At 40.2% G+C, this 21909-nt stretch overlaps 1 protein-coding gene across 2 annotated transcripts in view; it reads left to right on the top strand.

Annotated features, from left to right (window-relative positions):
* The window catches only part of runx1t1 (RUNX1 partner transcriptional co-repressor 1), a 71806-nt gene extending 52133 nt beyond the window's left edge, over positions 1–19673 (top strand). The window contains exons 6-11 of one of the 2 annotated variants that reach the window (XM_008421960.3): positions 4056–4318; positions 6669–6766; positions 8701–8896; positions 9353–9421; positions 12364–12554; positions 14113–19673. In XM_008421960.3, the coding sequence (XP_008420182.1) occupies positions 4056–4318; positions 6669–6766; positions 8701–8896; positions 9353–9421; positions 12364–12554; positions 14113–14442 (1147 nt within the window). In that variant the 3' untranslated portion in view covers positions 14443–19673. The remainder of the gene's footprint in view (positions 1–4055; positions 4319–6668; positions 6767–8700; positions 8897–9352; positions 9422–12363; positions 12555–14112) is intronic. The other variant, XM_008421961.3, reaches the window with a different exon arrangement.
* Positions 19674–21909: the final 2236 nt, after the last annotated feature.

Below are 21909 nucleotides of genomic sequence, written 5' to 3'. Positions count from 1 at the left end.
CTGCAGGGTTTTTTTGTTTTTTTGTGCGTTTTTTGTGAAAATTGGCTCTATTGGTTACGTGTCACATTTATTTGTGTTTCAATAATGAATATCTGTTGAAAAGTATAAAAAGCGGCATGAGACTTTGACTAAACTGTGAATTTACTTTAAGATGACAGAAGTTTTACTTTTTATTCCTGAAAAGTTACAATTTCGGACAAGGTTTTTACCCAGCAGCTACGACATGTGGATATCATGTCGTAGCTGCTGGGTACGACATGATAGCCTTTTTAGAGTGATAATGATTTTGTTGTGTCTATATATTTTAATGATGTTCATTAAAATATATATTTTAATGATGTTCATTAAAATATATAGACACAACAAAATCATTATCACTCTAAAAAGGCTATTGCAAATCAACATTTTATACCAGTTGCAAGTTCATGTTGTCGAGACAGACCCTGTCTTTTCTTAAAATGATTAAAAAAACAACAACATATTTTTAAATGCATTACAGGTAATTTATAATGTAACAAAATGTTCCCAGAGTAATTTTTATGTTTGGATAGAACTTAGCATTGATTCAGGTTTTACTTAAAATTAAAAAATATTTGATTATCCAAAACACCGAGGTGCGACTGAAATGGAAGTACAAAGGAAATAAGTAAAAAGGAAAATACTTTTTTCACAGCTGAGAGTCCTGATAAATGCCTTCAAAGGTCTCTCTCTTCGCAGGGAAGTGTATTTATTAAATCACAGTCAGAGCTGGAACTGAACTCGACATTTGAACCTCAAAGAAGACTTTACAAGAGAACTGATTGTTTGGAGGCGAATCAGGGCAGCAAAGCAACGTTGAGATTGAATTCCCACATTAATGGAGAACCTTTTAGAAGAGATTGTCTTCTCTGTCTGTGCCATGAAATTAAGCATTGCAATTGTGCGAGCTAAAAGCTATAAAATGGTTTGTAAAATGGTAGAACATACTGTGGGCTGAGTGTATTTTATTCTGAATGAGGAGAGTCGTATTCAGAGAAAATAGCGTGCAAAACGTTGAAAGAAAATATCTTCTACTTACTGTTAAATATTGTGGATGGGTGGATCGTGCTTTAAACTAGTGACAGTAAACAGTCTCTACTTGTTGGAACGTTAAGAGATACAAGTTCTGGAAGCGCACATCGCGCTGTTGGCACAAACAAGCGGCCGCAGACATGAAGAGGATTCCTCTCACACCAATATTCCGACCTTTGTGCCCTCGTCATGTAAGGTGAAGGTTTTCCCTGCCCCTCGAAGGCTTTTAATTTAATCATCATCAGGAATCTTTGGACAAACCTCACAGGAGCCGAGCATGCGGGCTGGCAAAAGAGCCTCGCAGAGGCTCAAAGGCTTTTTGTGCTTTTTCTGGAAGAACAAGTAAAAATCCCCCAAACGAGAACTGAGGGACTTCGAGCTGCTAGAAAAAAAAAACTTGTTACAAGCTGTGATGCTTGCCAGAGGGAGTGTGGCTGCGTACTGTCCGTTCAGGGGGGAAGCAGAGTGGTTTGTTATTTTTAAACTGCACAAGAAACTTTCCCAGTAAACCTCAGATCAATGTTAACTTTGTTCATCTTTTTTACATTATTTTAGTGACAAATTACAGAAAAACCTTGCTGGTCAGTTTAACCAAAGAGCAAATCTGAATAATTACTGAAAACTGATGCCTATGTGCATATGATTTTTTTCTATTCTATTCTATATATATATATATAGAATAGTGACGAATAGTGACCAGACCTGGTCACTATATATATATATATATATATATATATATATATATATATATATATATATATATATATATATATATATATATATGACCAGTCAGATATGTTTTTTGGTGATTTCTGATGTTGTAAAGCTCTACTGACTTTGATTTTGATGCAACAAAATATAGTTTTTACTTTCTGAATGAGTTGCAAGGGAAACCATCTTAATTAAATAAGTTATACTTTGTTAGTGTGTTAAAATATAACACTTTTTTTTCAAGAACAGCCTAAAATTACACAACTGAAAATCTGAAAACGTCAATGCTCCCAGATTACGGGAAACAATCGCATATAAACATCAACAACACTTCAAACCATTAGACATGTTGTTCTGTTTTTGAACACCTCCGAGTGTAAAAGCGCGCCACATTGAATGGCCTCGAACTTTTGCTAGTAGAGTAAGATCAGAGTCCTGCATGTTTTGCTCCAGAGCATCATATTCGAGTGATTGCATGATCTCTCCAACACGCCATGACTGTTAAGAAATTATTCATTTAACTCAGAACTGCGGTAGCAGGAAGTTAGACTTTCAAAACATCCACTCACTGTAACTTTATGGGAATGCTAAGCAGCCTCTTGTAGTGAACAATTATTAGTTATCTTGATGAGTACCAAAGGTAAAATCTCAACGTTTGTGTAGATCAGAACTGTTGTTGTTCCACAGCTCTGCTGTAAAACGAAATTTCTGATATGTCAAAACAAGCACTAATTAGCCACGCTCACGTTAGTTTTAGTTAGCATTAGCCTTAACGCGCCTGAATCACTGTGCAGAACTTGACTGAAGGCTGCAGTCATTAGTAATTCAGTCACTTGATTCAGCAATTCAGGTGATATTCAACCAGGAACGCGTTGAATATCAGGAACTTTAAGTTAGACCCTTATCTCAACTGGGAAATGTCCAGAAGATTCCCATCTTTGACAAATCCGGCATGTTCAGTGACAGAACTGAACTGTTGTAGAAAAGAGAATCTCCGCTGCAATTGTTTCAGCATCACTCGGATCTGCTGACGTTTCACTCTGATTAAAAGTAGCTGAACGAAAAGCCAACGTGTTTCTAATAAAATAAGGTTTGCTTACATCTTTTGTTCCTCCTCTGTCTTCATGTCAGACACTTCACAGATACAGAAAACAACTCATTTTGAGTTCGCTTCCATGAAAGAACACAGACCTGCTAATACTTACTTATTTGATGCGCTCGCTGGTTAGAAAATGGATCCCAATCGGGAACGGTCACCAGCTGAATTCTCTGCTGCATTCCTAATTGAAATGCCCGTTTTAAAAAAAAATTTTTTAGCTATAAACAAGAAATGTGCTGGCACGCATGAGCAAACTGTGCATGAATGTGACCGTAAGGTTGCATGTTTATTCTCTGGTGTCTATAAGATGCAAACATTGTTGCAGCAGGAAAGCTGGGGAGAGACGCGTGCGTGTGGGAGGAGGTGGAAGGATGAGTCGAGGGAGACGGAGAGATGGACGGATGGAAGAAAAGAGCATATGGAGAGCTGTGGATGAGCATTAGGAGCCCATAAAAACAGCTCATTAAGAAGTTCAATCTGTTCATCGGAGAGAGAGATGGGAAGGAAGAGAAGCGAGACAGAGGGGGGAGAGAGGAAACCAGGGGACCGTTGATAGCAGGGGAGGTTGGCAGGTTTTAACTGTGAACTGACAAAGCTGAGAACACACACAAAAACATACTGTAGGCACATATGTGCAAGCACGCACTCACACACACACACGCAGACACGCACACACGCAAACACACCTGGCCACATTAATCTTCTGAAGCAGGCGAACAAAAATCCACCTGATCCCCTTGAAACTACTTGTGTGAGTCTGCATGTGTTACTTTTTGTGAGCGAGGTTTAATTGTTTATGTATAAATTTAACTTGTTTTCAACGGAACGAAGCCCCTCGACGATTCCAGGTAACGCAACCTGTCGTGGCAATTACTTCATCTGGTAGGAGGTTGCACTTATACCGGAGATACAGCTCCAGGGCCTGCACCAGTCGTTATACTCCTTTGTAGGATAAATCTAGCGAGCAGGTGCTGCACCACACATTTTTTTACAAATGAGGTGTGATATTGACATCATTTGTACCTGTATCATTATCTCACCTCTCCTCATGTGTTGTAACTTGTTACATCTCTTTGTTTTCTGGTACAAGAGATCGAAGACACATTCAGTGTCACATTCTTTCATCAAGTCCTGTTATCACGATTTTACAAATGCAAAAAAAAAACGTAATTCGTCATTCTGCGTTTCTGCTCAGAACCAAAGAGAACGGCTTCGAGCGAGACGGCACCATCCACCCAGACGTCCACCCGAGCAAACGACCCTGCACCATGAGCCCCGCCCAGCGCTTCAGTCCGTCCAACGGACTCTCCTACCAACCCAACGGGCTGCCCCACCCGGGCCCCCTTCCTCCACAGCACTACAGGCTAGACGACATGGCCATCGCCCATCACTACCGTGACACGTACAGACACCCAGCCTCCAATCACAGAGAAATCCGAGAGCGAGCCAGGCCTATTGGTAAGGATGGTTGTGTTTTTTGGGGTTTTTTTGGTTTGCTGAATTTTTTATTTTTTTTGTCTCCTTGTTTATAGAACTTTATATCATAGACACAACATGCTGGTACACCACGAGTGGCCGCCTTTCACAACACTGCCGTATGCGAACACATCCAGAGCGTTTATAGTACATTCAGTCGAGTCGTGTAGAGAGTCTAGTTCATTGTATTAACTGGTACATTCGTAAATTTAGCGTGTCGGATCGCTGTTTTCCTTTCTCCGGGACAGTTGGTGTCAAAAAGCGTGGATAAATAATGTCATTTATAATCTGCAAACAGGTTGGTAACAAACAAGTCATCCCTCACACCTGGTTTTTTACCTGTGCTTCTCAAGACAGAGGCGTCCGTCTGCACACGGTCAGTAGGGAGCATACTGGGCAGTCATGCACACCCCTATTTCTGCAAAATGTCCGCATGGAGTGCGACAGCTGCTCTGTAGCATATTCATATTCATTTTTATGGAGACTATGCATATAAACGCATAGGAAATAATTACTGCAAAATGTTACATACAGATCAAAAAATGGCCTAAAAGCACGAGGTCAAGCTGTGCAGCTTAAGCCGTATCAGGAGTGCACTTTGTTCTTTTTTCTGCTACCACTTGTTGAATACATACGGATTTGATCTGCGGCGACATCCACTGCATAAAAGACACAAAGGTAAACCCGAGTCGTGAGCAAGTCTGTCCTCAACCACGTCTTCATCTGGCACGCTTGTTTTCTTGGGCCCCGACGGCTCAGCTTTACCCGCCGGTCTGCTGGCCGACTCGACAAACAAAGAAACTGTAATTGAATTTAGACGTCTGAAGGTATTTTAGGCTCGGCACATCATAAACGCGAAGAAATAATGGATACCGATCAAAATCATTTTAAAAACTACCTCTTGTTTTTGTGCTTTTTAAGTTTCCCGCAGCCTTACACGGCATGCTTTGTGTTGCTTTGAAAAGCCATTTATGCAACATTTTTCTTCTCTGATTAGGAAACCTTTTACTGAGCTTTGTAAAAGGATTTTTTTTTACCTAATTAAAATAAAGGTGATTTGGATAATTCAATATACTATTCCACTAAAGCCAAAGTCCATTTTTTGAGAAACCTGGTCCTCTGGGATTTTACTGTCATGTATGTTATAGGCGTGTCTCTGCTCAAGTCAAATCATTGTGCTTATTTCTTAGCATCTCTGCAGATTCCTCCTGCTGATTTAAATCTGATATATGACAAAAGGGAAATCTCTAGAAGTTTGATACTAGTTTAGGTTTGCCTAAATCTTAATGAAAGTTAATGACTCATAGTCCCTCTGATGCTTCATCTGTCCTACTTCTTTTTCAACTAAGAAGTAGGACATGAAGAAAAAAAAAAGACATAATAAAGACGTTTTCTGCATACAAGCTATAACTGGGAAAAAATATTACTTAAAAGCCTAAACCTTGGCAGATGTCTAAGGAAACATCAACAGCCTTTCTGTCCAGGATTTTATGTTTTTAAACTGTAATTTATGCAAAAGAATTGTCGTCATTGATTTCCTAGAAGGAGCTTGTTCTACTGCCTTTATACATTAAGTAAAGCCTCTTTCTTAGCCGTGTTTTTACCTGCGATTGCAAAAGAAATTACACGTAATTTTAAGCACTTTGACGCATCTCTAGCAACAACAACTGAGGAGTGGATGTAAAATTGTCTTCAGCATTCAGATTACGCTTCCTCTTTCAGTCCTGCTTGTGGTTTCTTGGTATTTTTGCACTATTTAGACTTCATTCGTCAGAATCACATGCTTTTAGTCGTGTGGTCAGAGATATCATGTTACTGTTTAATGAAGGGCTACGACTAGCCTCAGTGTTAAAACTGCCCCTATTGCTCAGATGAAAGACTGTTATTCCCGCTTCCCAGAAAAACCCAGTTTATGTCTGCTGGAGGACAAAGACGCGGTGCTGCAGCCACTATTGCTCCATTTTAACATTGTGTTTTAATATGAGAGGCATTTTTTTTTCCTGCATATGCCAAGTTGTGATGAAGCTCTAAAGGACTCTTTTCTAAATATAGGAGAGACATTTACCATGTCTCACCCGGTGATGGATGTTAACTGGACGAGAAGTTCAGTCATTTGCCCTCGGGGTGCTGGAGAGATATGGAGACCGCAAAGAAAGGAGGGCAGGGAGGAAAAATGGATGTAGAGAGGGGGGCATGAAAGAGGGACAAAATGAAAAATGGAGAAATGATAGAAGGAGAATGACGAAGTAATGTTATATCAATTGTTGCTCTTGGTTGTAGTGACTCCCTTTCTCTCTTTCCATTTGTTTTTGACCTTTTTTTATTACTGCAGGTATGCATGCGGGGAGCAGGCAGGAAGAGGTGATCGACCACAGACTGACGGACAGAGAATGGGCTGAGGAGTGGAAGCACCTTGACCATGTAAGAAAAGTAATAACATTTTTATTACTATTCTTTCTTTGTAAGTAACATTTGATAGTGTTTGTCATGTCGTAGTAAAACATTTATCCCACTGGACTGCGGATCAGGGAGCTGTATTATTATTATTAATGTGTTTGTTGTGCCTTGTTTATTTGTAAAAAAAAAAAAAAAAACAGGTTGAAAAAAATGTAGGCTAATAAATGTCGTCTGCTGCAGATGTGAGTTAGGAATCTTTATTTTTTATTTGCTATCAGTAACATAAATTATTGATTTTGCAGACTCCCATTGCATTTTTGCAGCTTGCAGATATTGTGCGTTGTTTATATTTTATGGTGTTGGTTTATTTTCTAGCAGTGAAACCAGCACAAAATGAAAAGACTGAAAATATGCTGACACTCCTCGGTGTTAATGTAATGTTTTGCACGAGGGGTTGATACTCCCTATGCTTTTTCACATTTTTGTCACAATATAACCACAGATTTCATGTGATAAACTAACCCAACCTATTCAGATAGATGGTAAATAGTGATTATGTGTAATTTCATCACTTGTTACACCTTATGAAATGGATTATAGAGCAGTATCTTGAGTTTTGGACATCTCGTGAGGCTCTGCGTAGTCCTACCAAGACGTGGCCGTACATCTAAACTGACAGGCCAGGTGAGGAGAGCATTAATCAGGGGAGAAGCGGAAACTCTGATAGAGTTGCAGATATCCCCTTCTCGGGAGGGAGAGGCTTGCAACGGGACCACTACTAGCCGTGCACTCCACACATCTGGTCCGAATGAAAGTGTGGTATAAAGAAAGTGGCAGTTTGCTGCAAGCCATGCAGGGGTCCAGCAAACATGTGAAAGTCAGTGCTCTGATCAGAGGAGACCAACACTGTGCATTTGGCCGACATGAGAAAAGTTGAGGCTGAAAACCAGCAGCGAATGTCAACCTGAATACACAACACCGTGGTGGCCGGAGGGAGTCGTGGGGGTTTTGTTTTCAGTTCAGCGGGGAAGCTGATTAGAGGTGATGGGGAGAAGAACACGACTAATTTCAGTTCAGTTCTTGAAGGCAACCTTTCAGAGGACGCAGCACCGTCCAGCAGGACATCAAGCGTAGAAACACAACGGATGGGCAATGGAACGATTTCAATCCAGATATACTGATGTGTTGGGTCGAGGTCCAGACATGAATCCGACCGAGAATCTGTGGCAGGACTTGAAACTTAATGTTCATAAATGTTCTCCATCCAGCTGACTGAGAAGCTAAGTGGACAAACATTTCAGTCCCTACCTTTAAAAAGCTGCTAGGATCTGAATACAGCACAAAAGATTTTCAGTCGTAATTTCAGGTGAAAGGCTGAATACCAATGCAAACCACAGTCTTCAAAACTCTGATAGTAAACAATTAGTTCTTCATGGACACTTCAATTCTCTTTTAGAAAAATCCCCTGTTTGTGCTCTTTTTATCCAGGTTCTGCTGGAGGTTTCTTCCTGTTAAAGGGAAGCTTTTCCTCTCCACTGTCACTACATGCATGCTTAACACGAGGGATTTCTGCTACAATGACTTGATAGATTCTAATTAGGTAGAAAATGTTTTAAATGAATTGGAATAACGAACTGATTTTTCCACACTTTTTGATAACTACGATCAACTGGAATGTAAGCACGAATGGATTGAAATGACTTGTTTTTGTAAAGTGTCTTGATATTACATATTCAACTGAGTTGGAACATATATTGATCTTTTTCTTCTTAACGTGGCAAATGTGTGAAAATATAACGTTTGAAAAGCACTGTAATTCTGGCCCGTGACATACTAAAATAAATAGTTGACAATAAAAATGGAACAATACACCTTTCCAAAATTGCATCTCAGCTGAATTTAAATGAACCGTGCCTTTGTTTCTATGTGTTAACCCAGCGCTTTGTCTTGTCTTTTGTCCTGCCCAGCTGCTGAACTGCATCATGGACATGGTGGAGAAAACGAGGCGCTCGCTGACGGTGCTGCGGAGGTGCCAGGAGGCCGACCGCGAGGAGCTCAACTATTGGATTAGGCGTTACAGCGACGCCGAGGAGCTGAAGAAGGGGGCGTCCAGCGGGCAGTCGAGGCAGCAGAGCCCTGCAGCACAGGAAAATGCAACATCAGGTAAAAAAAAAAAAAAAAATCACAGGTTCCTAAGCTTTTACAAAAACAGAGCCTACAAAGGATCTCATTCTGTGTGTGGGCTTTAAATTTGAAGCATGTTTTTCTTGCTTTAATGCAAATGTTTTTAGATTCTACTGTAGAATACACTTAAGTTTACCATTTACCACTAAATTTGCTCTCTTTTGTTTGTATTTTGTTTAACCTTGCCACTGTGCATAGTGAAAAGGATAGTAAGGTGGTGTTTATTTTTTTTCCATATCTTAGAGGTACAAATAAATGTGCTTGGTACCGTATTACTGCTTTTTAAGAGTATAATTATTTAATGGTTTACTTTGCAACTTTGATGTCTTTATCAACAAATAGACAGTCAAAAGTACCAGTCAAAAAAAAAATCCACATTGTTTGTTGGGCAATCTTTTCACAGTATGTGATTCATCTTCTTTGTTTCCTCTGCAGAAATTCACAGGGAGCTTCTGCACCGGCCCGTGTCTGGTTATGTCCCAGAAGAGATCTGGAAAAAAGCTGGTGAGCACCACTTCCACGCTTTACTCTTTACTGCTTACAAGACCACGACTTTGATCAAATCAAGGCTGGATTTTTTTTTTTTTTTCCCACTTTGATGGAGAGTGAGTGTAGGTTGACGAAATGTACCGTTTTAAATGTCAATGCAGACCTGGAAGCACTCTAAGAGAAATGTTGAGTGCCCCTTTAGTGCAAGTTGAGCAAAATTTCTTTATGATGCTCGTTGATTTAAAAGTTTCCTATTTCTCCTAGTTTTGGATGCTCAGCCATTACTGTGAGTGATGTTCAGCATCTCGGTTAGGGAATCTGATATTATATTGTCAGTCATTGTTTTAAATCTGGTGCCAGTGTGATAATAGAGGTTGACCAAGACAACTACATACCTGATTAGATTACATACACAACAGTTTCTGAAGTTTTGCTCTTAAAATGAACAAAACATTCAGATTTAGGTAGACAGAGACGCGTAAAATAGGGAACAATTCAACTTTTTATTATTACTCTTAAGTTTTAAGTTCTTGGAATACCTAAGGTAGATACTTGGTATTGAACTGGTTACCACCAAACATGTATAGAAATAGATTCTATAAGGTTAGAATATTTTGGACTCTGACTGCTTGTTTAACTGATCCAGTCTTTACTGTTCCTCAGTGAGTCCTAATATCAACAGTTTCTAGTGGTTTTCAGCTGCTGTGGTCCGTCTGCTTCAAGCTCCAACATGTTCTTTGCTCAGAGAAAGTTTTTGACAGACCTGTGGGAATGATTTGTTATTTGAGCTACTGTTGCCTTTCTATCATCCTTAGTGTAAGTAGAAACAGTCTACTTACACTCCTTTGAACTCTGAACTTTGAACTCTGTTCAAACCACTTGTGTTGGATTGTTTTTTTTTTCTTCTTCTTTTTTTGGTAGTGATTAATATCCCAGCAGGTCAGCAGTTCCTCAGTTTATCAGACCATGTCTGCCTGTTGAATTGCTTGAACGTGATTGGTCGATTTGGTATTTGATGGCGAGCAATTGAACTGACCATGCTAATAAAGAGCCGATGAGTCTGTGGGAGTATAAAATCCCATTAAGTTGCATTGTAAAGAGGAGTTTATGGTGTCATTATGTCTTATAAAACTGACACAGAAATTATCCCCAATGGCAGGACAAGAACCTTTTCCTTATTTCACCTAATAGAAACTGTAGAAAACTGTGTCAACTTGTGGAGAAAAGAATAAGTAATAAAGGTGTATCTAATTGACGCTTATGAGTGTGCACACTCACCGACATGGCTGCCTTGAAGAACTGGAAGGAGTCCACTTGGTATTCAGCATCAGTGATAGATTATATGTGCCTTTTAAAGTTGCTGGAGAAAAGAAATTGCCCCCCTTGCTTGACCATGCATGATGTGTGTGATACTCAGAACAAGTAATATGCATTTAAATTGAATTGAGTAACACCGCTGGAGCTCCTACTGCTCTCCAGCACTCTCTCCTTCCCTCTCCGGCTTTGATCGATCTTCCATCTCAGGCATTCGGCGTGTAATCACGATTCAATGCACAAGGCTTATATCTCTAGGCGCCAGAGCAATTTTTATGACTTCAGTCAGCACAGTAGGTTAAAGACAAAACCCCCCTGGTTTAAATGTTTTCTTCAATCAGATTGGAGAAAAATGTATTTAGAAAAGTACACATTTCGCCTCACATCGACAACATTTTGCACGTACAATACATCTGTAACGTGTACAAATAAGGCAACTCAACCATTTAATAAGATATAAAGCTGTTTGTATAAAAAAACAGGGCTTGCTATTTTTCACCCTTTTTCTGAGGAGAAACTAATATAAATGTAACCCAGAGAGGATTGCAAAAAAAAAAAAAGGATTTTTTTTTTTTAATACAATGTCGAGCAGCCGTGAATACATCTGTTTGAAACAGGCAAATGTTTACAGTTAGTGATAAATATTCAAGCACCTTGCACGGTTTCCTACCGCTTCCCCTTCACTGCGTGGGCCTCTGGGATCACAATGGAAATGCATAATTTAAATGTAAATTGGCCGATTTGCATACACAATTAGTCAAGTTACAGGCATGACGGGAACAAACACAAAAAGCCCTCCTTTTGCTTTGACAGGGTTCTGTCGTTTAATATCCACACTCAAGGTCATTCTTTGCTCTAAACAAATGTAAAATAACACACTGGGAAAGCCTGAAAGCGCTGTGTTATTATCTGGAATGAAATGACTTGTTCTTTTGTCTTTTGTATGTTTTTTTGGGGGGGGGGCGGGTTCACCTAAACATAAAAAATGTATATTTAGTTTGCTTCCTGAATAAGATATCCATCGTCAACTCCCGAAATAAATGAACCCTTTAGAAAAAAAAAAACATTCTTTAATTTGACTAAGCTTGGCTACTGCATTGATTTGGTCATGCTTTTGGGATTGTTGTCCTTCTGGATCTATTTTCCATTTTTATTTGTGATGATCTCATGGACTATATGCAAAGTTACCGCCTTGTGATGAGAAACAGGCATCATAGTTCCTCTATCGTTTTTACGTGAAGAAATTTTCCAAATATCTGGTGAAACATTTTTCCAGAGTTTCAGTGAAGTTTACCGAACTGTACAAGGTTTAAAAATACTTCAAAACTAAACACTAAAAGAAAATAAAAAAATGATACAGGTGTCTAATTTTTAGGACTTTGTTTGGGGGTTTTTTCTAATAGTGCTGCTAAAATTTTAATTCTCCGTTTCAAGGCTTTTCTTACACGTCTTTCTGAATAAACACCGAATGACATTATCTCTCCCAGGTGACTTCTAGATCGACAAGAGTAAATATTTCATAGATAACATCATAAAATTTGAACTTGTGTTATCTGACACGTTCATTTTTAAAGCAAAAAAAATAAATCCAAAGACAGCATGAGGAAACGCACGAAACTCACTTGTTTCCAAACTCCTTCCAGAAGAGGCGGTGAACGAGGTCAAGCGACAGGCCATGTCTGAGCTGCAGAAGGCCGTGTCGGAGGCCGAGCGAAAGGCTCACGAGATGATCAGCAGCGAGCGGGCGAAGATGGAGCACACGGTAGCTGAGGCCAAACGTCAGGCAGCCGAGGACGCGCTCTCCGTCATCAACCAGCAGGAGGACTCCAGCGAGGTACCTGTAACCCTTCGGTTCAGTCTGACGCTTGTGGATACGGCGTCGAATTCTGTCTCGATGCATTTCTGCTCCAGAGGCTTTCAAATAAGACGGCTGATGGGACTTTATTATATACAGGGGGGAAAAAAAATATCTGCATGATTCCTTTAGGAGAATCTGATGAAACATCTTTTGCAACCGTCAAATATGCCCAGCTTTAAACGTTCTTCTTTTCAGTCAGGATATAGCAGGAGAATAAAATACAGGCATCGGCTGTTTCAATTTCCCTCCGTCTTCTTTGTTTCACGCCAGAATGCAAAGGACGTTGTTTCTAATTCAGCTGAGAGGGAGTAAGGAAAGCGGCCCTCGTTTGCTAATGACCACTGGAGACCTTGAGGTTTTAATCAGTTAAGTGAGAGGGAAATATGGCTCACGTCTGACATTAATTGGTGGAGTGATGCTTGTGAAAGAGAAGCGTCTCGGGGGAGAACTTTTAGAGGTTGCGTGTAACTCTGCTCTCCCATTTCCTGTGGATGTACAGCAACCCTGAAATGCTTCCAAGACCTCTAGGAGGTCTTTGTGTCGAAAGAAAAGACTTTTAGATCTATTTTTGCTGACTTGTACATATAAGCGCACAGGCATGTTTCATTATATAGAGAGAGTTCCACAAACCACAGTTTGTGTTTTTATTGTAATTTTGCAAATCTCACTTTTGTGTTTTCAAATAGAAAGCTGATGTGTGACCCACTCTGAGTTTATACTTTATTAGTGCTGCAGAATTAATTAAGACCACTTAGACTGGATGAATGGTTTCTCTGAACATCAGCTTCCAAGTCTTGCCAAAAATCTCCAATGGATATTGGTCTGGACTTTGACTAGACCATTCTAGCCCTTCTATACTTAATCTAAAATGTCCCTCTGTAACTCCAGCTGTATGCTGAGGGTTGCTGTCATACTTCACCCCATGTCAGTGACATGTGGTGAGGTTCACAGCTGATGAGGCACTGACTTAATCAAAATCAGATTTACAAATATAGACCCCCTGCATGTTGTTGTTTACACACAGAAATTTTGCGCATGCGGACAACTCTGGAGGGAAAAAATACCAGCCATCCATATCTGCGCTGCCATGGTAGAATAATCCTGTTAACTCAATGAAACTTGGAAATGTAGGTATTATTAATTTAGTCCTATGCTCCACAGCAAAGGGAAAAACCAGAGTACAACTTCTTCTCCGTGTCGGCCACGCTACATGCAGACTTGTTGCCATATCAACTGACGACAACACCACTTAATGTTTCAGGATTCAACATCAAGAAAACACTCAAATATTTCCCACACAAAGAGCAGAACATTCAGTTTGTTGCAGTAGCATGGTTTTTAGGCTTAATGTTTATTTAGCGATTATTAATAAGTGATCGCTGTGGTACATTATAGCTGTTCAAAACAGTAACTAGATATATTTACTGTAGTATTCAGAAGTTCATCAGCAAAAACACTCAGATATCTGAGTGATTATGAACCTACAGTTTCACTAATATGTAGTATTTTTTTTCCTTCTCCGTATGTCCATCAGAGCTGCTGGAACTGTGGTCGTAAGGCCAGCGAGACGTGCAGCGGCTGCAACACGGCGCGTTACTGCGGCTCCTTCTGCCAGCACAAGGACTGGGAGAAGCACCACCATGTCTGCGGTCAGACCCTCCAGGCCCAGCAGCAGCAGCAGCAACAGTCCAGCCAGCAGCAAGGAGGAGCTCCGGGCTCAGAGACTCCTGCTCCCATCAGCTCGTCAGCCTGCACTCCGAGCAGCGGCACCGGAAGTCCGGCTGCGACCCCGCCTGCCGCCACCCCGCGCTCATCCACCCCCAGCACCCCGTCCTCCTCCGCCCTCGACGGCACGCCTCGCTAGGAAAGCTTCCTGTGTTCTTCAGTCGGTTCTTAAAACCCACAAACAGCATGACTTGTCCTCATCTTGACATTGCCTTGCAAAGATTCCGAGGAAACGCGGCTCGCGGACACGGACTGCGGTGCTTCTGTCTGACTTGCAACGTGGTTGAAGGAGGAGGAAGACGAGGTCCAAAATCAGGTCATATTGACTTGCCATGACTTTAAGGAAACACAAAGATATTCTTTGTTTTGAATGAATGAATTTAAAATTGACATCCTTTTATCGCTACACTTCTTTACTCTTGTCGTTTGTCGTTGTACCTGTCGTCAATGTCGTCATTGTAGCTTATCTTACTTTCCCTTGTAAATATGAAAAGACTGGTAGGAGGAACTCAAGGCCTCCCCTTCACAAAGGTTTTATTTTTAATGCTTCAGTTAAGCTTTATTTCCTCTTGGTTCCAGACCTTACACCTAAGTTAACTTTACATAGAGCAGAATGACCGAAGTGGTCAATGCTCACAGCAAATGAAGAGATTAGATTTTAATACAGGCTGATGAATAAATAAGGGATGGACTGAACCTCTGGCTCGCAGACCCAGCCGCCAAGAAATGGGCAGATGTGCAGCAGATTGCAAGTCAAGCCAGCTGTTCGGGCGGCATTATTTCCCTCTCGCTTGTCGTAATATCCAGGTCAGTGGGCTGTGAAATCCGAATCCGAGTCCCCCCGAAGGACGCAAAAGGAAGACTTCTTGGACAGAATGCAAAGACTTTGCCCACAGCGCGCGCACACACTCACACAAGGACGCACGGCGAAACGTCGCGCGTGCACGCTCGCCCGGTTACAAAAGCTCTTTAACAACCAGAAAATGAGGTTATCATCTCGCCTGCGAGACTGTCAGACATCTTCGATGGCAGCCGCTGGGCGGCTCAGACCTGGAAACCCAACAGTGCGCAGACACGCTCCTCCTCTCTCAACTTTTCTCCATGCTTTTTATTCATTTTCTGTAGATGTCACGCTGTTAAGCTTCCCGTCCTGTGGCGTCACTAATGGTTATTTATTGAATATGTGTTGGACACTTGTGACAATGCATAGCACCTGGGGGGAAAAAAAGTCACAGTTCAAACTCGTCATAATTCCATCTCTAGCTAGAGCAAAAAGAGATAAAAAAAAGAGAAGTGTTACCTTTTTTAAGCTGCTTTTCTATTCTGTGTGTAGATGGTAGATTCTTTGTAGCTTCATGAATTTTTTTCCCCCTCACCCCAAGAAAAGACACAATATTATAATCTCAGAGCTGCTACTTAATTTTGATCCAGATTTTGTCTGAGAACTAGCATGTTGCGTGGAATGCTAAGCTAAATGTTTTGTACAAGGGACATACAATGCTGGGAAAATGTATTTGACCCTTTCAGATTTCTTCAACTTTTTGTTTTTGTTTTTTTTTTTTGTTACACCTAAATGTTAAGATCAAAATGGATTGCTTTTTGAGATTTTTTAGCCTACTTCATGTTGTCAGACAGGTGCTATTTAAGTCTGTCTGGCAGAAATCATCCCTGGCTAAAGAGATTGAATTCAGATTTTTAAAAAATGGAATTTTTGTATTTACTCAGGATATCATTGTCTGATCGTGATCTAAAACATTTAGGAAACAAAAAAGCAAAAACAGGAGAAATCTGTCGTAGGACAAGCACCTTTTCACAGCACTGTACATATATGTATTTGCACTGTCATGGAAATTATTTTGGCATGCTTCTTTTCAACATGTTGGAGCCATAATTCATCAGAAATTTTGTAATCTGTATCAGCATCGTCACTCTTTTTATATTATGTTGAATTGATGCAGTTTTAACACATAAACACATCAAATTCATTTTTTTGCCCTATTTAACATTCTAAGAATAGCACCCAAAATGTTTTTTATTTAAATAGCTACACGCTGTGCATGTACATTACTGAAGATTTGTTAAATATTTGTTTTTTAGAAAAAATGCAAAACAACCAAAAAAAAGACAAAATACAAAAAAAAGTACTCTAACAAAGTGATTTTCCAAATGCAGAGGTGTAGACTTCGATTGACAGCTTTAACACTGCAAAGCACCAGGTCTCTCAGACACACACACACACACACATACAGTATTACTACACAAGTTCAACATGAAACACCAAAAACAGCCAAAGACTGACACCAAGGACCAAAATCCTGATGTAAACATGTTTTAAAAGGAGGTTTGTCCACTTATGTGTTATTTCAATATCACAAATTAAATTTTTTTAAGCCTTTGTGGATCTCAACTGTACCCATAATGGGAGAAAAAAAGGAGGAAATACAACAAAAACTATTGCATTTTACCAGGAGCAATAATACAGAATGTGACATGGTAAACATTTTGTTGAAGAATCAAGGTTAATTTTTCATGTCATGTTAGAGATGCACCGACCAGAATGGCCAATTTCCCCAGTCTTTCCCAGCTTTGTTGTACAAATATTAATTTTAGCCAATTCCAGCCTCTCTTTAATAACTACAGTATAGGCAACATTTAAAATTTTGTCTAGACTTACTTTCTCAAGCCATTAATAATTTATTTAAGGCGATATCAATGTTGTCTCTCAATAGTAAAGCAAAAATTAAGTGGTTACACATTTCACATAGATATATGTATACACTATATATACGCTATATTCCGCAACTTAAATAGTGCTAAATCTGAACTAACTTTTTGAAATGTCTTTCCAAATCCAGCATGTTCCAATACAGACAGAGGTTGAAAGCTGAAAAAGATTATTTCTGAGCCTTCCTGTTATCTGCTGAACATTCTACTCTCCTGAAGCCTGAATGACTTGCATATAAACCTTACCAGTTGTAGAAAATAAGTATTTTTGAGTCTTCTTTTTCTCAGTAACAACATCTCCACTAGAGAGAAGTTTTTTTCTGTCTGCACAACCTGATAGCATTGTATTTTCCGGACTATAGAGCACACCATACTATAAGCCGCACCTACAAAATTATTTTTAAAAAACTGGAAACGTACATATATAAGCTGCACCGGGCTAGAAGCCTCTGGTATCTCCGCCGCACTCGGTTTTCCATAAGGACCCAGCAGAGGGCAGCAGAAGTATGAATCTTAATAAATCTGCTGGATTTATTAAGGACGTAGCCCTCCGTCTCCAACCCCGAAACATGGTTTCGTTCACGCCGAGTTCATGTGCAGCTGCGCTATTTCCATCCTGTACTGCCAGATCGATGGCCCTCAACTTAAACGATGCATCATATGAGTTTGAAAACATTTCTTCGCCGTGCCTGCTGCTAGCATGTGTTTGTTCTAAATGAAAATCAGCACTTTCTTCTTTGATTTCTAATTTTGACTTCCAATGATTCACTTCCTGCTAAAGAGCCCCCTGGTGGTTGAAGAAAAATCTATAGAAAAGCCGCACCGGGTTATAAGCCGCATGGTTCAAAGCGTGGGAAAAAGTAGCAGCTTATAGTCCCAAAAATACGGTACTTATATTTGGTGCATTCAGGGATCAGGAAAGATATCATAATTTTGAAATTTACCCATCAGGACCTACTGAGTTGATGGCCTGACAGTTTCTCGGTGCATCTCTAGATCTAGTGTCCTTGTCAGCTTTTAATTTGTTTTCAGTTTTCACAATGTGAACGTAAAGCTGGACTTTTAGACCACTATAATTTGCATTTTCCTCCCCAAGTAGTTTATTTCATATACAAGATTAAAACGATGACACTTTGTTGTAAATGTTCAATATAAGTAAAACAAACCTCCCATTTGCATTAGAAGAGCACTTACCCTGACATACTCAAAGGTTCCTCACCCCAAAACACCTTGGTGCTATACAGAAGCGTGTTACAAAAAAAAAAAAAAAAAAAATTCTGACCTCAAGAAAAAAGTGGAGGCCCACACAAATGTTTTGGGGCACTTTGCTCCCTCCAGAGTTTCTTGTTTCTTTCCTCATGTCAAAATTTAACACCTGCACTCTTGAATTTGAAGGGTCACGTAGTTCAAAAAGGTGTCCAAGTCCCGACTTCTCAGAAGCTGCGACAAGACAGCCAAGCTGTTGGAAAACATTACAACAAATGACGAATATCTTCATTCTTCTATCAGGGCAAAATCTGAGTTAAAAGACAAAGAAATAAAAATAAAATAAACTAGTACTCAACGATTCTTTGAGAAGCTCTATTTTACCTGTATTCCCTTCTCTAGCTGTGCTTTGCTACAAATTTCTATGTGGCAAACAAGTTTGTCTCACTCTACCTCTTAGAGCACGATAAGAGCATCAGTTGTGGCGCTGATACTGGTCTAGTCTAAACCAAATGGACACAAGAGAACAGGAAAAATAAAAATCCAAAGTCGAAGCTCATACAGCTGCAAAACCATATCACTACTTGGTAACAATGCAGACCTCATAAATAAATGAAACATAAATGAATAGAAATAAGAAAAAAAAGGAAAAAAAAAAAAGCTTTTGTTATGTTCCTTTAAGCCTTTGAGTACACCAAGAGTTTGAAATGTTTGAACAAATCTAAAAGTGTGTGCAAATTTTAAAGAAAATTGTTGTTTCTTATGTTTATGATATATAAAGTAAGATCACAGAGGAGAAATGTCTCTCTTGTTCTTCTTTTCGTCCCTCTTTTCTCCTTTTGTCTGTTGTGAAGACATGCAGATGTGCTGGTCGAACCTGTCAGCCGGGGTTCGAAAAGGCAAATCTTGTGGAAAAAAACAGGAAAACTTAACAAATCAAAACTAAAATATAAAAATGAACACCATTGATTTGGACTTGCCTATTATTTAAACTTCCCAGACGTTAGGAAATACGGGGACGATGCAGGGGCTGCGTAGCATTAACCAGAGGCAATGAGTTGAACTTCAAGGGGAGGGGGAGGGTTTTCCTGGTCTGTTGGCAAAATGTAAAAAGGACAAAAAAAAAAAAAAAAAAAGTTCAAATAATTTGAAGTCGTTGTGCAATACTTTATTAAGATATAAAAACCACAGGTTAGTGGTAGGCTGACACACGGTGGTTTCTGAACCACTTAGAGTCAGAGTCTTCTAGAGAGCTTTCCAGTCTACTATGTCAGAACTGTGGTTTCTTGTTGATTTCATTCTTTTGATTTATCAATTCTGATTCTTTTCATTTTTTTGGGCTGTAAACTATGGTCTGTCAGTCTGTGAAACTTTGCAGTATAATTCTGGTATTGTTGTTCTCTTTACAGTGTAATAAATATGTTAATTCTTGCCCATAGACTTGAGACTTCTTTGTGTTCTTTGATTGCGTTTTGCTGTGATGATATTAACACGATCAAAAAGCATTAAAACATCTAAATGTTTAGCGTTAAAAATACATACTAATATTTTTATAAGCCTTGTTCTACGGATAGATTATCAGCTTTCGGTATCTTAACGTGCAGTAGCATTCGCTCTATCTCTTTCTTAGCCGTTAGCTTAACTCTGCAATACAAAATAATCAGTTTAACTGAACCGAACTGTTTAATACAGATAAGATACTGACTTTTTTATGTAGTTGTAATTCCAATATATCTAAATTATCCCTTTAAATCAACAAAACGAGATAAAAGATTTTTTAAAAAGGGTGAATTAAACAACCCTCAAAGATTTGATGTTCTTAACCTTTGTAGTGCGTCTTCTGTCGTACACACCTGTGTAGTCGCCTAACCATCTGAATCCACAGGGTCTTGCAAAAGGAGCCCTGACCTTGTAATTGTACAGCACATTGACTGTACGGTATGAAAATGAACTGAAATCTTTTGTGCTTTCTGAAAAACAAGTTCAGTTTCTTAAATAAATTGACCAAAACAACAGTTAAAATTAAAACGTGACACATGGCAACAAAACAGTACAGATATGAGCCTTTGGTGGAGCTAGTTATGTGTTGCTCTGAGACCAGAACAATTAACCTCCTGACTATAACCCTTTTTTTTTTTTTTTTTGCCTGACCAGATTGTAATGGAGCTGGAATCAGCAGCTGGCTTTTCGAGGCAACAAAGCGGCTCGTCGGCTCTGGAAGCGCAGCCCCGTCTGTGACCTCCCTCCCTATCCTTATCTCTGTGTTGAGCCACTTTGGAGCTGATAAAGCTCCGGGATGAGCTGGACTGCTGTGATATTCCTGCCACATTCTTCTACATAAAGTTCATTGTGACCAAGGCTCTTCTCCCCCCCCACCCCACCCCCCCTTTCTCATCCTCATCTTCTTTTTGCTCTACCTTCTTTTCTCTCTCTCTTTCTCTTATCAAGCGAGGCAGAAGCAGACGCCGACTTGAATTAAGCGCTAGTTTGAAGAGAGGGTGGGCGAGCTGTATGAAGCTGATAACAATACAAAATGGATTTTCTCAAACAGAGAAAAACAGCTGTCTCCATTATTTGAATGCTTCACCTTTCCCCGCTCCATTAATTGGCTCTTTGATCACAGGCAGAGGTGCACGGTGGCTGATAAGGACCAGGTTATTAGTAAAGTAGCCTGGAGGACCTAAAGGCGGCTGTCCGTGGCAGGCTGCAGGAGATGAGATAAAGGCGTGGTAATGGCGGCGTGAGTGGGTGCTGGTGAGTGATAGGGGCTGCGCCACTGGCCTTCGCGTCACCCCGCCGCCTGGCTCACGGCGTTCAGGGTGGAGGTTGAGCGGAGGCGGGGGGGGGGCTTCAGCGGCAGGACGGAGCGCGATACGGCAGCTAATTCAGGATCGTGATTCATCTCGTGAGGAGAAGAGTGGAGTAGGATTTGATTTTGTAGCTGCTTTCTCCTTCTGAGTAGAAAACTCTCTCTTTCTCTTTCTCTCTCTCTCTCAATCCTCTGCCTCACTCATCCGCTCACAATCAAACTGTGAGAGGACATTTGCCTTTTGCTAAATCAGTGATGGCTTGCAAGGGGAAAAACTTGACCAAGGAGCCCGCCTCAAATCAAAACAGGTTGTTTATGTGACGTTGCAAGAAGGGAACATTTGTGCTTTAGATTCACTGAAATCTTACCAAGACGAAGCTCGCTTATGTGTTTCTTATTTACTACAATTCCTGGTAGAGGAAAGAAATCTTCAAGAAATTGTTCAGTTGCGATTCCTCCATGTGCCTCTCTCCTTACTTCCCTCTTTAAGACGTATAGGACCAGAGGGGACAAGAAGGGTATTTGTGTGTGGTAAAGCATGACAAGAAAAGAGGGTAAGTGTTGATATTAAATTAAAGAACACAAGGTTATCTGGTTCCTGCACATGGTTAGGCTGCCCTGGGCCGAGGGTAATCTTCTAATAGCGTTCACAACGGATGACATTATTAAGGAACTGGGCCGATGTGTCAGGGCTTTCCCTCTTTCTCTCTTGAGCAAAACAGGGATGAGCAAGAGATGTGTAGGAAAACAGGACAGAAGCTGACAAACTTCAAGGGGGAGGCGGGAGGGAAGGAACTGCTGAAAGAAACGGTGCGAAAAGAAGGAAGTGTGCAAGGAAATAAAGCTGAACGACTCCTTTTAGCTATC

Source organism: Poecilia reticulata, chromosome 11 (assembly GCF_904066995.2).
Source record: "Poecilia reticulata chromosome 11, P_reticulata-male-v2, whole genome shotgun sequence".
Taxonomy (NCBI): Eukaryota; Metazoa; Chordata; class Actinopteri; order Cyprinodontiformes; family Poeciliidae; genus Poecilia; species Poecilia reticulata.
This window is presented reverse-complemented; position numbering and strand designations above follow the sequence as displayed.